The following is a 17,969-nucleotide window of genomic DNA, read 5'->3' as shown; positions in this document are numbered from 1 at the left end:
GTGTTTGCTTCCTCTGAGTAGTTTCTGAGCCTGGTGAAACTTATTCATGGGGTTGTGGGACTTGTTTTGGACTATTAACCACATGCTGTTGGGTGGAAAAAATGTAAAACCATATTTCCTTCTAGAGCAGTCTCTTCAGCCTCAGTCCATGTATAGGTCCCTCACCCCCAGAAAGAAACCTTTCCAGGGCTGGAAGTGATTGCCAAGGGAGGGACATGCAGGAATTAAATGCTTTCCCCTGATGGATTGCTGGATCTAAGTCCACTATGTTTTCATTAGCAATTGCCTCATGATTTTAATGACATCATCTAAACAGGCACATGTATACTTTGATAAGGAGGAGGAGCTAGGGTGAGCAAAACATCCTACAAGATTTTAATAAGTTACCTGCTTCTTGTCCATAACAGATAAATCTCAAGTTCACCAGGAGGTCCTGCAAGACTCACAGGCATAGCTGCATTTTTGTTAAACAGTTTTACCTCAGAAAGGAAAATTCAAGGAAGTATTCATCAAGTGGAGTGGCTGAGGCCCACCTTCCCAAAGAAATGCTTAGAGAACGAAAACCATAAACAAGCTTGGCAGGGGGGAGGATCATCTTAATTAGTCATCCCCCTCAAAGGCAATGGGCCTAAGCCTGCAAAGCACCATCGCTGTCCTCACATATCCTCTGAAGCTGCAAGATAAATACAAACTAATAAGGCTCTGATAGCTTTTAAGGACCACTCTACTACTCAGTTCCTTAAAGAACCAGTATAAAGCAGACTCCCGACTATGCCTGGGAAACCTCACTGACCAGTACTGCTTTTGAACCAAGGACTGAGATTTCCCCCTTTCTCTAGCTGCCTGTTTATCTAGCAACAGGATTCCAGGCACTGGCTAGGGATGTTTTTTTTTTTTTGTGGGGGGGGGGAGGGGCATCTGGGCATGGAATTGGGGTCTCTGGGTAGGCTGGTAGATGTGAATTTCCTGTACTCTGTTGGGGGGTGGACTAGATGACCCTGAAAAACCCCTAGTTTATATACTGCTCTTCTCCCAAGTGGGCTTGGAGTGGTTTATAACAGTGGTCCCCAACCCCCGGTCTGGGGTTCCCCTTCAGCATGGCACTGCGCAGCTGCTGCTGGCAGCACCCCGCAGTGGGAAGTCATGGGCACCAGCAGGAAAGCAAGTGAAGCAGGGTCTCAGGCGGCGGTGGCGACGTCCCTCGGCAAAAGACTATTCCCCCCCCCTGGGGTCTCAGTAAAATTGTCAAGTGTTGACCGGTCCCCGGTGATAAAAAGGTTGGGGACCACTGGTTTATAATAAATATACAGATAAAACCGATACCTCTCCCCCACCCCCAAATACCTTCTGCCAGGCTAATTAAACTCTGAGGATCTAAAACTGATTCTCAACCTGGGGGTTGGGACCCCTTTGAGAGTCAAACAGTCCTTTCAGAGGGCAGGGCAAGTAGTTTGGCAGGGAGGACATCATCCATACAACAGTCTTGTGAGGTAGATTGAGATAGAGCGTTCATCTAGAAAAGAGTGAGATGGGCATGGTGGGACAAGAGGCAGAACTGAACTGAGAAACCCCAGGGGGGAAAAAACTATGTACAATCATGTTTGTTTAATTTTCTGAGAAAACACTTGCATAATTTTATGGTAATAAAGGATCACCTCATGAGAAGGACTCCCTGGAGAAGAGCCAAATGCTGTGAGCACTTGAGGGCAAATGAAAGGGACAACAAAGAATGAGGTGGCTGGATGGAGTCACTGAAGCAGTCGGTGTGAGCTTAAATGGACTCCGGGGAATGGTAGAGGACAGGAAGGCCTGGAGGATCATTGTCCATGGGGTCGCGATGTGTGAACACGATTTCACAACTAACAACAACAAATTAAAGGGTCACGGCATTAGGAAGGTTGAGAACCACTGATGTAAAAGAAGGGGAGGGGAGCCAAGGAGAAGATGGGAGACCTGTATCATTACTAGACAGCCATTACCTAATCCATAAACCAGCAGAAGAGTGCCATTTTGTAGGCCCTGTGGGACTAATGCATAACCAGCCATTTTTGTCCTAATGTCTGTCCTAATGTGAATAAACTGGTAGCACCTGGGCAAATTACAGGCATCAAAATCAAGCCACCCATAAGCCAAAGTTCCTACCTATTTGCAGGACTGGTGGAGGCTGGTGATGGGGCAAAAGAGCCTCATCCAAGCATCAGTCGGGAAGCCTGGTGCAGAGGGGAGCTTCTGGAGCAACAAAGGCAAAGACCTAAGTTGCAGGAGAAATGCCCAGCTGGCTGCTAGTTGTAACCAGACACTGGAGGATGCATCCGATTCCTCATAGGATAAGGGCTGAAAGACTGCCAACCCCTGTGTAAGGCTTTGCAGAAGCTTTCCTCATCTGCTGCCCATGCCTATTTGAGGCTGAGGCACAGGGCTCACTCTGGGTGAAACAACTGGAACTGTTTCTTTGTCCACATCTGTAAATCTGCCCAGCCTGATGATCTGACCATGCCTGACTCCAGATGGACAGTGACCTTGACTCTGTGCCCCCTGTGCTGATCTCTTGGACTGTGTTCTGCCATGCTGCTTACCTTTTGACTTGTGGACTATGTATCAACTCTCCTCTGGGTACTGCTTAGACTCTGGCATCCCACCAGGTCTGATAACTACAGCTGGGAATGCTGCCAGCTCCAAGGTTGGCACAGCCAGTGTCTCCCGGCCCCATCAGGAGAAAGCCTGGATTTCCAGCTCAGATGGGAACAGGCCACCACAGCTCCCCAGGTGTGCAGAAAATGACTTGAGTTAGTTGTCACAGAGTTATAGATGACTCATTTACTACTTTTATTGATAGGTGTGGAAAAACAAATATGAAACAGAGGAAGAACAGTGTTGGCAATAATCTTTGGTGAGGGAGAGTTTTTTGGTTCTAGCACAGTCTCCAAGGAAGCTTGGAAGCCTGGCTAAGATACTTCACAGGATCCACCACAACACTAGGAAACCCAGCAGAACAAAAGGTCAGATGTCCACTGTTCTGCTAGCTGCCCATTGCCACCAGATTGGGAGAAAATTACTGGCTCAAAGTCACCCGCTGAATTTTTATGGCAGAATGGGGACCCACTTCAACCAGTATGGTTCTTGGCAGAAAACAGCCTGTATTTTCCAAGGCATTTATTTTTCAAGAAGATTCCCTTAATTTGTTGATGAGCTTAAGAATTGTCTTGTCCTGGGAGCCATGTTTTCTACCATTACTATACTCCTTCCATATATAAGCCACATGATCCATATGAGCTGATGAAAAAGCTAAGCCAGCTATAAATCAGACCCTTTAAATCTCTAGTGCAGGGGTAGTCAAACTGCGGCCCTCCAGATGTCCGTGGACTACAATTCCCAGCAGCCCCTGCCAGCATTCGCTGGCAGGGGCTCCTGGGAATTGTAGTCCACGGACATCTGGAGGGCCACAGTTTGACTACCCCTGCTCTAGTGCTTTGCAATATCTCAGGGTAGTCAAACTGCGGCCCTCCAGATGTCCGTGGACTACAATTCCCAGGAGCCCCTCCTGGGAATTGTAGTCCACGGACATCTGGAGGACCGCAGTTTGACTACCCCTGCTCTAGTGAGATATTCTCACCCCCAAGCAAAAATAAGAGAAGCCTCCTACAATAAGTTATAGATGGGAGCTGGCAAACTCATTTGTTACTTTGTCAGGCTGGGTTGTGTGTGCTGTAAAATAACACTAGGGACTTTAGATGTAAGCTTTACAAATGATGCCAACAAACCCAATTAATTACATTATTTTTTTACTCAAAATATAAACAAAGTCAATAAATCGATCCTAGCAATACAAATCGATCTACTGTGGAATCCACAAAACCCACAGTAAATGTATACAAGACTAGGTTTTGCCCAAGAGATACCAAAAGAAGAGGGGAGATAGATAGACAGACAGATATACATAGATATATACATTTACATATACACACACGCACATACATACATAGAGAGAGAGAGAGAGCACTTTTAGGAGACGTCATCTTTTTTGCAAGTAAATAAGGCAGTTTTTCAGCATCCCTCCCACTACCAGTTCTCATCTGTATTGTCCATGGAAGTGGCAGGACTGAGCAGAAGGCCCAGTGAAGAGGCTGTTTCTGAAACCTCCAAGGGGTGTTTTTTTTCCTCCCATGACCCCTTCATGGGCTGATAACAGGTGTGAGGGAAAAGGGAAGTCACCTCCACCCTCCTCAACATTCATTTGGTTTCTTGGCTGAGACATTTTCTCCTTCAGAGTGGCACACTAGGTATGCCAGCCTCTAGAATTCATATCTGGTAACGTAGCCCTCAATTTTACCTTCACAGTGACACAGTGCTGGCTTTCAAGGTATCATAAATCTTATTTGGCAAGAAGACAGTTCAGCAGAGAACTGCAGTTTATTGGAAGACTGGTTCAAATTACAAAGTATTTTAAAGACACTGAAAATAACTGCTAGTCAAATAAATAACTTAATTGGGTGGCTTGAATACAGCAGTGGCTAAAAAGGGTATCTTAGATAGAAGAGAATAGGCCAGTTTTAATCCAGACTTTACAGACACATAAATACTAAATAATTATGTAGGTATCTTGTATGTGATTTAATTCTCCCCCCCTACACACACACACACATTTCAGCTCAAATTGAGAGAACAGCCATGTGACCTGCACACGAAGAACAGGAAACGCAACATTCATTTTGAGTACAGTAGAATGTAAAGATTTTTCAAAACCAGTGACATGACATGCTATACACACAGAGGAAGCAAAGTTATGCAAATAAAGGTATCCAGAGTATTGGATATTTTGAGGACAGGAATTCAGCCACAGTTAAGAATTTTTTAAACTGGCACATGCTTAATTTTTCCATTGTGATCAATGGAGATTTAACAAAGTAAAGTTTGGCTCAACTCATGAACTTGCATCACAAGAAACTTTACTTTGTACAGATCAGTGTAGGGTACAAATTTAAAAAGTTAAATAGTAGTGAATTTTATATATAAATAGCAAAAAATACCCTTTTAATATTGTTTTAAAAGGTGCAAAAAACAGCAGCTTTTCCCACTTGCATCTATTCACTGAAAATAGGTTTTCCCTGGCAAATCAGTTACAGCTGCATTTGTAAGTCAGGCAGAAATCACTGTAAAAAAAATAAATGCATTTCCCCCCTAAAGACAGGGACTATAATCCTATGCATGTTTACTCAGAAGAATAAATCTCAATTCAACTGGATTTATTCCCAAAGCACTATGCATAAGTCTGCAGTTTAAGACTAACAGAGAAAAAACACCATTCCTTCATAAGCTTCAGGTAATTGCAGAATCACAGCCATCCTCTGGTTTTGGCTTCCATACCAACAGATTCGTAGAACTGTTTAATAGCGTGTTCTAGCTGAACTAGTTGGCTGCAACCAATTGACAACCGTTCCCTGGAAAGAATGAAAAAAGGAAAATTGGGGAGGGAAAGGAAAAGGGTGCTTTTCAAGATTTGACATGTTATTGCTGTTGTTCAAATGACTCTCAAAAATAAGTCTGTTATTACATAAGCTTAATCATCATAATCCAAATAACTAGATTCTAGTTGAGTAGCATCTTTGTGACCAACAAGATTTCAGGGGATCAAATTTCAACAGTCAAAGCTGGTCTCTAAGGTGCTAGTAAATTCAGATCAAGCCATTCTGCTAAGGACCAAACACAGCTACCCTCTGAAATAATCAAAATAGCATACAATATACCTTGGACCAGCCTCTGTGCTTACCATGGCTTTACTGTAAATGAAGATAAAGCCATGGCAACTTTTTAAGGCACCGATAAGAGACAGTGGTTAGTTAGTACATAACTCTTCAGAATCCTACACCTCTTTCAGACATTCACTTAACACCACCCTCTTATTAAATTAGGTAGTAGCATATAAGGAAGTCCTTTGAGCATGTACAAAATGCTATTCCCTCCCCACAAGGTAAGTGCAACTGTCCTGACATACTTGGAATTAAAAAGTAAAGGACTCCACTTTATAGTACGACTCCATCACATTTTTATAGCACCCTTCCTTCAAGGAGCTCAGGCCAACATACATTATTCACCTCTGTTGTGTTTTATCTTCACAGGAACCCTGCAAGGATGGTCAGCTCTCAGACTTCATTTTTTAATTTTTATATATTATTAAATTGATATATCGCCCCTTTCAGGATTTCCGCCTCGGGGTGGTTCACTGGCCCAATTGTCCTACGTTTGGAGATATGAGCACACGAGTCTTAGTCTGATATTCTAGTTACTATATCACTCTGGCTGGCTGTGCAGGCCGAGGGATTAGTGCATCTCCTTCAAAGTAAACATTGCTGCCATCTGCTTTGACTGAATTCTGAGAAGAAACAGTTCAGATTCTATTTGATTCATGTATGCTTCACTCTTCCCCACAATGGGGGCCAAGGTGGCTTACAGCAGTGGTCCCCAACCCGCAGGCCGCAGCCCGGCGCTGGGCCGCGGCTCCTTCTCCCCCCCCCCCGAAGCGAGAAGCTCGCCAGGCCGTGAGCAAAGTGGCCGATTTGCTCGCGGCCCAGAGGGGCCGGGAGGGGAAGCCGTGGCCCGCCGGCATGGCTGCGGCGCAAACGCGCATGCGCGGCAGTCCGCGTTTGTGCTGGGGCTGCCGCGCGTGCGCGGGCCCCCAGGCCGCCCTCTCCGCCCACAACTCCACAGCGGTCCGCTGGCTTACAGCATTCTCCTCGCCCCCATTCTATTGTCATGACAAACTGGGGTGGGGGTTAGGCTAAGAGAGCATGCGACTGGCCACACAGGAGCTTCCATGGCAGTCAGCATCCACACCTGGATCTCTTAGATCCTAGTCATACATTGAACACTACACCACACTGACTGTCCAGTGGTATGATAACTTTCTCATAACGTAGGCTAAAATATACAGGGAAGAGACACAGCTAGAGAACAAATGGTTCAGCGAATAAGCATTCTCAGTCCCCTGATGCATACATCTTCTGGTCAGATTTCAATGGTAATGAAAATCTGCATTTCAGAACTTAATATCCCAATGGTGTTCCCCCCACCGCCCACCCCAGAGCAGCTGCAGTGAAAGCACTAGCGACAGAACATTGTGACTGGTGCCAATACAAATCCTGAACTTGGAAAGCAATCAGAATGTTTGACAACACAGCCTCATAGACTCCCTCTCAAATCATCTCAAGAAACTCCCACGCTGCACAAAGCCATGAATATTTAACGTGTCCCCAACTTAATTATAACCTACTTCAAAGACTGGAAGACTAATTAACTGCTTAATGGCAAGATAACAAACAAGGTCCGACACAGCCTATGTTTCAATTTTTTTTTTTTAACTTGAAAAAACACTCTGGGATCACAGGAAATTTGGTTCATTTATTCTAGTGAGTACACATACTTCATAGGGCAAGGGCAAGGTAAGGCCCTTTGTGCATGCATGCACACACAGTCACGCACACGCAGAGATCACTGAGCTGCTACTTCAAAAAGGTTTAAGTAATAAAGAGAAGAGCAGTTCTAGATGCTTTAAAAATGTTACCTGTACGTCCCCTGGGAAACACAGTCATAGAATTCTTCAGCACTGAATGTTATGCTAGCGTTTATCTAAGGAGGGAGGGGGAAAAACATTGAAATGCTTGGAAAGATTCACTGTCTTAGATGCCCGGCATTGTTCAGTAGGACAGACTCAGTTAAAAAGAAAAAGAAAAAAAAGACTAGGACTACTTCGGAGATGTTTTTTGTTGAAATGAGGATTGCCACATGATAATATATAGCATTGGCTTATTTCAAGGTTTTAATGTTGGTTTTAATGCTTTAGGATGCTTTGGGCTGATCCTGTGTTGAGCAGGGGGTTGGACTAGATGGCCTGTATGGCCCCTTCCAACCCTATGATTCTATGATTCTAGTATTGTAATTTTTGAGTTGTTGTAAGCTGCCATGAGCAGCAGGTGACTGACTGACTGAAAGTATCCAGACCCAATATGCAAGGCTGCAATCGCTTCACACATGTATGTGCTAGGCCTGCCAACTGTTAACTATTGTCTCCTGCAAATGATTTCTTCATTATGTTTCTCACAAACCACTTTGAAAGAATGGTATTTCTCCCTGCTGTGATCAACTAACAAATCTTAAACCAAAAAGAAAAATGTTAAGAGGAGCCCTGATGGTCCATCTGGTTCAGCATTCCTTTTGCCACCTTGCTGCCTCAGTGGGCCCACAGGAGGGCACAGAGACCAAAGCCGCTGGCATCCAGAAGTGTTAGCCTCCAAACACAGAAACTCACATTGACCAACAATGACAGATGGACCTGTCCTCCACAAATCGGTTCTACCCTCCTTTAAAGCTATCTAAGCTACTAGCAGCTTTAAACACATCCTGTGGTAACAATCCCCCCTTCCCTCCCTATTTTAATTTTTGTTTGTATGTTTTGTATGTGTAGTTTAGTTTTAATTATGCATTTTAGCTTTGTTTTAATGTTTTAAAAAATATATTTTATTATGTTTCTTTTTAATGTTAGCCACTTTGGTGGCCCTGATAAGTGCAAGAAAAGTGGAGAACCTGATAGCTAATGAAACCAATTGCTCAACAGAACTCTCTCTGGAAGCCTAGAAGAGGAAGATGGAGTTGCCAGCCAACAAGTATAACTGGCTATACAATGGACTAGATGTAATGGTTATATTCTTTCATTTAAGATGCCACCTTTTCACCCTATCAACCATTTGATCAATTGAAAACAACACTTTAGATCAGTGGTTCTAAACCTTGGGGTCACGACCACATTTGGGGGCGCTTGGCCCCTTCTGCGGGGTCGCTCCGTTGCTGACTGCTGGGGTGGCAGTGGCAGGCAGCAGTGGTGCTGCTGCCATGGCACTGGCCGCCTTGATTGTTGTGCGCCTGTGCAACCACGCACGCCAATGCTGCCAAAGTTGGGGTTGCGGCACGAAAAAGGTTGAGAACCGCTGCTTTAAATTATAAAACACTTCAACAGAAACACTAGCAAGTTCAGTTCCAGCATATATCCAGCTGCCTTGGAAATCTTCAGATTGAAAAGCAGGGCAAATGTTCTGTCAGTCCATACATGGAGAGAGACATTCTTCCTAGCTTTTCCTGGAAATCCCTCCCAAGAGAGATTCAAGTGTAAAGTGGATACACAATGCCCACAAGCCAACATTTTGTCCCATGGCGATCTCTATTGTGGCAATACCATGAAGCCTTGTCAGCGGATCTTAAAAGATGCTTGAATCCTCCTTCAGCAGAGGATTCCACCTAAACCAGCCATGCGGCTGTGCAAGGAGAGAGGAAGGAACCCGAAAAATGCTCCACAAGTTGGTTTCTCTTAATTCTCCCTATAAGCTCCCTCTAATTGTTTTATCACTAATATTTTACCAATGCTGGGCAAGATAGAACAGTTTTTGGTCAGCAGCTGCTTAGTAACTAAATTGGGCAGAAAAAATGCCAGAGGGAAGATAAGGATATGGAATATCTGCCAGCTAGTAAGCAATGGGGGATTTAGTCAATTGTTGACTACTTTGATTCACAAACCAAAGGGAATATGCTGTTCCAACTTCAAACTGCTATGCCTTGTTGGTCTCTTTACCTGAAAATTATGCTGTGGAAACACAGACGGATAGATAGACACAAAGCGGATCCAAGGAAATGGATAAAAAATCCCAAGCATTAAATATATATAAGTTGATAATAGCCAGGATGCTGTAAAAGAACCTACAGAACTGACTGCGAGAGTGGTCTCCTTAATATTCTTTACTTTAAATGAATTAAAGGAGGAGATGAGTAGGTTGACTCAAACAGTGTTACATTTGGGAGAAGAGAAACAGCTGGGAACAGTTAACTGTAACTCCCCCACAGCCACCTGTTTTGCCTCAAAAGGAAATGTTTTTCTCAAAAGAAAACACTTGTGGATGCTGCAAAGAAATTTCCCAGTCAAAATTTAATTCTTCAGAGGAATTAGATCAGCATGACTATCTGTCCATTTAAAGGCCAGATGCTCCTTTTGAATACTAAATATGAGGTTATAAAACAGTTGAGGAGCTTTCTGGGGAGAAGAGATATCATTGTAGATCTCATAACTATAAAAGGTAAAGGTAAAGGTATCCCCTGTGCAAGCACCAGGCCATGTCTGACCCTTGGGGTGACGCCCTCTAGCGTTTTCATGGCAGACTCAATACGGGGTGGTTTGCCAGTGCCTTCCCCAGTCATTACCGTTTACCCCCCAGCAAGCTGGGTACTTATTTTACCGACCTCGGAAGGATGGAAGGCTGAGTCAACCATGAGCCAGCTGATGAGACTGAACTCCCAGCCTCATGGGCAGAGCTTCAGACTGCATGTCTGCTGCCTTACCACTCTGTGCCACAAGAGGCTCATCTCATAACTATAGAACAACTTAATTCCCTTAATCAGACTCAAAAAGGATGCTTACTTTTCTTGAGCCTGAACCAATCAGATCTTAGTGACTGATGTGCAGCTAGATTAACATAGTGAGGAAGTTTTCAGTTTTCTAGCTTGTGTGACCACCCCCAGATGTTTGGGGAGCTTGCTTTCATGTTCCCTTTTCCACAAAAGACCAACAGAAACCTCAAGTTTTGGGGAAGTCTCTCACAGTCAAAGTATCTGTTCCACATTTCAAACTCCTGAGCAGTCTGGAAACATTCTGATTCTTCTCCTCCTCCCAGCATGCACATATAGAATAACAATCATGCCAGCTAAATATTTTGACTAACCCACCTTGTTTTTAGCTAAGAAGTTATATAGAGTCCAGACATCCTGAAAGCTACTGTCTGGCATCAAAATTCTGAAAGAAAGAAAAAGAGAAAAATGGTCACTCATTAAAAGTATTTTACATGAATATTCAAAGAATTCGTATTACCATTAATATTAAGACTGATGTTACTAGAATAATAAAGGAATTATTTATTAAACAATAAATTTATTAAACAATTTATTAAACAATAAAAAGAAAGAACTAGAAAAGTTAGCACTTTTGTAGGGAAGGGGGAACCTCTTGTGGCGCAGAGTGGTAAGGCAGCAGACATGCAGTCTGAAAGCTCTGCCCATGAGGCTGGGAGTTCAATCCCAGCAGCCGGTTCAAGGTTGACTCAGGCTTCCATCCTTCCAAGGTCAGTAAAATGAGTACCCAGCTTGCTGGGGGGTAAACAGTAATGACTGGGGAAGGCACTGGAAAACCACCCCGTATTGAGTCTGCCATGAAAATGCTAGAGGGCGCCACCTCAAGGTCAGACATGACCCGGTGCTTGCACAGGGGATACCTTTACCTTTACCTAGGGAAGGGGGAAATACATTTCCCCCTTAGATTTTTTAATAGGCTCCAAGCACAAAGATGTTTGCATTTTTAAAAAATCCAGCAATGACATTATTACTCTCCTCTAGCTAGCATTAACCATGGCTTGGTGTCTTAACATCCTGCATGAACACTGAAGTAACACTTCAGCTTGCAGCCCTGAACCCCTGTCTTCAGAATGGTTTGATTCAGTAAGGATTCCAAAATGTATAAGGAAGCCCAGACCAGTGTCTGTGAGGTTGAGTCCTAAGAATTTTCACCATCAGGATTCCCTTGGGCAGTGCTGATAGAGTAATACCAAAGTGCTTAACCAAGGTCATATATATTCTCTCCAGCCTCCCCCTTCTAGAGTGCAAAACCCTCTACCCATCCATGTTATGTTGCCACCTCCATTATCTGTTGTTGGGGCCAACCAGATCCTGACTTAAGGAAAAACCCTAGTTGGCCCCAGGTATGGTCTGAAAACACACAATGCCGTTAACATGACTGAAGCTAGGCAAGTCTATGGTCTTTTTGCCTGGATGGGAACCTACATGTGCTGCCTTAAGTTCCATGGATGAAGAAAGAAGAGATATAAGCATACAGTAGTAGTAGCTATTTATCATTCTAAAATGTAGCTAATCACATTGCCAACTTAAGTTAACCACAGTTAATGGCGGTAAGGCCTGATGGCAAAATTCATGCTTGTGTTTGACACTTCCCCAAAGCATGCCTTGAGCCGCTTTAAACATGTGATAATCTGAGGCTATTTCCACTCAAACCATTGAGAACTTTATATATGTGAGGTAATAGAGAAGATAATCTGAGGTGATTTCCACTCAAACTACAGAGAACTTTATATATGTGAGGTGATAAAGAAGAGAACCCAGGTAATGCTGCGGAACTTTTACATGCTAGTTTTTCTGTTGGAATAGTTGCAATTGTTACAACATCCTTTTTGGCCCCAAATATCATGAAAGGGGGAAGGGAAGTAAAGACACATAACTTTGTCTTCTTTAACAATATGGAAGTTCCCTAATCTTCTTTTCTCTTGTTCTTGCTGGTCAACCTGGTAGTGTGTTCTATTTTAAATAGATCTCAAATTGTCCCACCTAGTCTCATGCCCCCTTTCTGTTTTAGGCATACAGTTTTAACCTCAGAGGTTAGATCACGGACTTTAAAGAATAACAATAAGAAACTTAACTTTATTAAATAGATGTTCTTAAGTAAATGCAGTTTCAATAGATTATTGTGAAGCAGACTTTGTAACAAACAGAGTTGTGCTTTTATTCCCCTCTCAGCCTTGAAGCAATCCCCTCAGCTGAATAAAGTTTCCTTCAAGGCTAGAGAATGGTCCTTACATTTCTCTTTCTCTCTTTCTTAGCCTGAATTTCCTTGGTTCTTAAATGCCAAGGTTCCCTTCAGAGCTCCCCTGAATTCAGTTGCTCAGTTCTCTTAGAACCTGGGCTGGGAAGGCTTCTTCCTCCAGAAGACTCAGAGTTTGGATTTCTTCCCCCAAAACAACTTTTCAGCCCACCCCTTATTTGTTCTTCAGAGCTATACTTAAGAGCACAACTGTTCTCCACTCTAATCCAGATTTTTCCCTCAAGTTCTCCTGCTTGAGTGTCTCTCCTTTGACTGACTCCTGTGAGTCTCCTTTCAGACTGGCTCCAATCTGACTCCAATACACTGACCCTGCCTGGTATTAACCCTTTATGGGTTGGGATCTGCATGGATACAAACCAACTTTGTATTCATTATTCTTTTCTTTCTTTTTTACTTCTCTTTTTCTGCATTTCTTTTTTCCTTTACTTCTGGGTCTTATCACAGCTGTATCCAATAGAATGTACACTAAAAACTACTCCAATGGAACTGTGTCAAAGTAGGCACTGACAGAAGCATTATAGGTAGGCTTTCAACATGCACACGGAACCCAAATTGTATGTCATCTCCAATGTCATAGCCCTTAGCTCTTTTTGTGAGCATACTTTACTAACTTCAACTGGATAAAACAATCTTTTTTCCTGATTCAGGAAGCAGGAATTCCCAAATATCCCAAATATTCCAACTAAAGCTCTGTTAATAGCCCAGGAAGATGTGTTTCTTGCCATACAAAGGTATTTGTCACGCCCTTATGAACTTCAGTTTTACCCATAAAACTATTTTTGATGCATCATCTGACTTGCAAAACATTCTCATTTTGTTCTTGTTGTTGATCATAAGTAATTCATTCATTCAAATATTCTAAATTGTACAAAAATGACAAGCTTCGGGGGGGGGAGTGCAAATAGACCCAATTTATACATGATATGCAAATGTGCATGCATTTTGGGTATCAGTAAACAGCAGGCAATGGAGGGAACCATTTTTTCAAAAGTCTGCTCAAAGCTTTCTATGCCTAAATTGCACAGTCCAGCATAAAGCCTATTTTTATTTCAATTAAGGGACAGACCGCTCAGAAGAGACAAGCCACACTATGATATTTTCTGCTGAATTGCCAGTAGATGGCAGCATACATTTATGTACCATTAATTTATAAGGGAACAAGCCTTTAAAAAGGATAATTCCATGTGGGCAACCAGGTTAGTCATTATCCAGCAAAATCAAAGAGGAATACAGGGGGAGCCAGCTTGGTGTCACGGTTAAGAGTGGCGGTTTTGTATCTGGCGACCCGTTGGATTCTCCACTCCCCCATATGCAGCCAGATGGGGTCACAGTCCTGATAGAGCTGTTCTGATCGAGCAGCCCTGTTAGAAGCTTTCTAAGCTTCACCTACCTCACGGGGTGTCAGTGAGGTGAATTAGAGGTGGGTATAGCCCACTGGTTGCCACTCTTAGGCCTTCACACTTCCTCTTATCTTGTGATCCCCTGGTTGCTGCCAACAGTAAGACCTCTTTTAACCAGGAGGAATCTACCTACTCATGGAAAAATATACATGGTTGTGTGTGTGTGCGCATGTGTGTGTGTGCGTATTATTTTTCCTTTGGGCTAATGGTATGGTTTGTACTGACTTCCTGGAACTGATACTTTCTTGATTCAGTCCCTAAACAAAGTAACAGAAGCACTAGAAAACAACAACAACAACAGCTAATTTATTAAACAATAAAAAGAGCTCTCAGCATAAAAGGGGGGTAACATGAATGGGCAGAGAAACCATTGTGACCATTTACCTCAGAGAAAGAAAACAACCAGCCTGTTCTCCCTTGAACCCAGCTCCTGAACCCTTTATTTCCCTTTTCCTCCTCAGCCCAGGAAGATTTACCATTTTGTCCCCTCACTCAAGACACAGCTGTCCTTTCCTCACAAGGCCTGGCTTCCAACTGCCATCCTCTTCCCTCAGATTCAAAAAACACCTCCCATGACTGTGGAACAGAACCCATGTACAGGAACAGGAGCCTTTTAAGAAGAACTGCATAGGTAAACATAACTCAAAAACAGATTTAAAATGGGGGGGGGGGGGATCCACCACAGAAAAGGAAGGCAATTGTAAGCTGCTTTGAAACTCCTTCAGGCAGTGAAAAGCAGGGTATAAAAACCAACTTCAAAGATGAGGGAAATATATTCCAGCATAACCTTTCATGAATCAGATCTGTGGAAGATGAGCTCAGGTTGATGAAAGCTTACTCTGTCAATAAATTGTTAGTTTTAAAGGACTCTTTTGTTTCATCTTTTAAGGATAACAAGCTCACTTGTCCAGTCTACCAACCAATATGTTATTTCCAACATCTCCAAGTTTCCGGACAATTTTCCTTTTACACATTACATCTCTACGCTGCCTCATGTTAAGTGCTACTGCTGCCATTTTGAAACCCAACAGATACCCAGAGAGGGATCCAGTCCTCATCCCTGGCTTTCCCATATCCCTTTGGAGTGCCCGCCTCCTTTCCAATTGTCTCAGACTCCTATTGGCACTAGAGCCTCATAAGCTGCTCCCTGCTAAAGCTGGCAGGCTTTTCACATTCTTAGGAGAGCTTTGGGACCTTGAAACGTCGGATCCGTTCTGAAGCAACTTTTTAATTCAAGCTGGGCCAATCACACCACCAAACGGCCCAAAAACCCAAAGTAAAACTGTGCTGATCTAGTAACTGCTACCAACAGGATCTGTTTTAGAAGGCATCTGTTCATCTTTGAAACAAAGCATTAGCCTCAGGCACATCACAACTTCCTGCTTTCAGAAGTACATCACTGTGAAGTGAAGGACATGCACTGAAAAGAATATAGCTGCAAGCCAACAGGTCGTAACAGAAGGACAACTGATATTTCCAGTGCCTGGAATTAACACATCAGCACAACAGACAGCACAAGCAGTCTGTTGGGTCCAGCAGGCACACATTCTATGGAGCCCTGTTCACACACATGCACTTACTGCTGGATTCCTGAAAGGATTTCATTCACAGCTGACATTAATTCCTGCAGGCCTAAGAAAGCCTCTTTGAACGATGTTTGGTACTGAGCAGTATCTATTGCACTGAGATCCAGCTTCTGGAAAACTTCGAGCCTAAGGAAGGGAAACGGGTGAGACTGATTTCAAAGAAGCAAGTACATACGACATACAGACATAAAGCCAAAGGCAGGGAAGGAAAGAGAGATAAGCTTATTTTCATTTGCTGACAATGGCCTGCTTGACTACCCAGGTTCAGCTCTCGTTAACGTTCTAGTGAATGAAACATTAGAGCTCACCTGAAGGTTTCTTCTCTTCAGTTGGGAGAAGTCACCCAAACTGATTATGTCATGCCTCCTCTCACTCCTGGCAGGGCTATGCAAATCTGTGTCAAGTGTATTGTCTCAGAACAAGGTTGACCCTCCAGTCTTAGTATAGCCCAGCTCCATAACAGATTTTGCATCTGACTAGATTTTATTATTATCACTTTGCAGTGGGATGTTGATAACTTCGCCCCACTGAGAAGAAGCCTTAATGTAAGCTCCAATATTTTATTCTCCTTCAGTGGGGGGAGTGACCCAAATAGGTTATATGCCCAAGCTACAACCTGGATGAAATCCTCATTTTTAATAGAATCGTAGACTGGGAAGGGACCATACAGACCATCTAGTCCAACCTGCTGCTCAATGCAGGATCAGCCTAAAGCATCCATAAGTATCTGTCCAGTTGCTGCTTAAAGACTGCTGATGAAAGGGAGCTCACCACCTCCTTAGGCAGCTTATGCCACTGCTGAATCACTCTGTGAAAAAATTTTCCCCATTACCAGCCAGTATCATTCTACATGTATTTTATACCCATTACTGCAGATCCTGACCTCTGCTGCCAACAGGAACCGTTCCCTGCCCTCCTCCAGGTGACAATCTTTCAAATACTTAATGACAACGATCATGTCCCTTCTCAACCTTCTCTTCTCCAGGCTGAACATTCCCAAGTCTCTCAGTCTTATTATTCTGTTCTACCACTAGGTTGCGTATCCTTCTACCAGATGAAGCTTCTGCCAATTTTAACTGGTTCCTAATGTCTCACACAGGTATAAAAAGTGGATCATCTTACAACTCTGTGGATGTCTTCTGCCAGAGCCTCAGTGGAAAAGGTCATGGATATTGTCCCAGATCTGGTGGAGTGGGTGGTAACACCCTTTGGAGGTATCAGGCCTTGCCCTTCATATATTTTTCATTAAAATGGCTTCAACCATAGGGTAATGGCAGATTCTGAGATCTTTCAGACTGTAAGTTGTGAGACCCAAACAGAAAACCCTTCAGTGCCATCCTATTTAAGCGTATGTGTGGATTCTTGCACAGAGCAATGACGTGAAAATATTTCCAGTCTGTTGGTGGTGTTACTCCATGCAGAATTGCTGTTTACAGAGCACTACTGGTGCATATGGCACCTTAGACAAAAGCATAACAAAAGAAATTGAACAAATAGGTGTCTGCCATAAGCAGCTTACCTCTTCAATAGTGACCTGCGGAAAGTGTGGGGAGGAGCACAAAAGGTGTGTCTTGCTGTAATCTAACTAAAGGTAATCTTAGCAAAAACCTGGTCCCTGGCCCTTGGGAGAAAAAAAAAAGTTATTACCTGTATAGGTTCATTGTGTTCCAGACACTTTCAAGGATAGACCAGATTTCTTGGTGTCTTTTTCCTTGAGGCAACGGCACTGCCGGTAGTGACTCGGTTCTTGCCTCAGTGTGCTGAGTTAAACTCATATCTTCCATTTTTTCATAGGAAGCTTCTGAAGAATTCTGCCCAGTACCTGTCTGAATTTGGGGGGGGGGGGTGAAGAGGAACGAGCAAGCAAGCGGTAAATGTATTAGGTCTAAAGAGATTAACAATAGCGCCATGGCAAAATTAATAGCAGAGAAGTCCAAAGTTAAAGCTTAAAAAGAAAAGGTTCCACCCAAGACTTGCATGCCAAGAATAGTTCATCCTTTAAAAAATATGTAATGCTTTGATGAACTTTTGCTAGTCAAGGAGGGGGGAGGAAGATGGGTATTTATTTATAGTGATGATTATGAAGCAGCTGCTACAGCATGTGCTTTCCTGAATACTTAAAATATCACACACATGCCACAAAGTTAACACATTTACACTCAGTAGCTACTTGAAAGAGATGGAGTTTTAAAAGGAACTACATACCTCCAAGCACCTTCTTATATTTTGCTCATTAAAGGTTTACTGCTGTTGCTTTTAAAAAGTCACAAAGCATCTGGGTGT

At 43.2% G+C, this 17,969-nt stretch overlaps 1 protein-coding gene across 5 annotated transcripts in view; it reads right to left on the bottom strand.

The window, feature by feature from the left end:
* Positions 1-4,391: 4,391 nt before the first annotated feature.
* Positions 4,392-17,969, bottom strand: part of SWT1 (SWT1 RNA endoribonuclease homolog) — a 40,077-nt gene continuing 26,499 nt past the window's right edge. For 2 of the 5 annotated variants that reach the window (XM_077332652.1, XM_077332651.1), the window contains exons 15-19: positions 17,334-17,512; positions 15,681-15,812; positions 10,762-10,828; positions 7,559-7,623; positions 4,392-5,438 (exon numbers count right to left, since the gene is read on the bottom strand). In XM_077332652.1, the coding sequence (XP_077188767.1) occupies positions 5,333-5,438; positions 7,559-7,623; positions 10,762-10,828; positions 15,681-15,812; positions 17,334-17,512 (549 nt within the window). In that variant the 3' untranslated portion in view covers positions 4,392-5,332. Of the gene's footprint in view, positions 5,439-6,092; positions 6,235-7,558; positions 7,624-10,761; positions 10,829-15,680; positions 16,495-17,333; positions 17,513-17,969 lie in introns of those variants that run through there. The other 3 variants (XR_013230059.1, XM_077332653.1, XM_077332654.1) reach the window with 3 other exon arrangements.

This window comes from Paroedura picta, chromosome 4, assembly GCF_049243985.1.
Source record: "Paroedura picta isolate Pp20150507F chromosome 4, Ppicta_v3.0, whole genome shotgun sequence".
Lineage (NCBI taxonomy): Eukaryota > Metazoa > Chordata > Lepidosauria > Squamata > Gekkonidae > Paroedura > Paroedura picta.
This window is presented reverse-complemented; position numbering and strand designations above follow the sequence as displayed.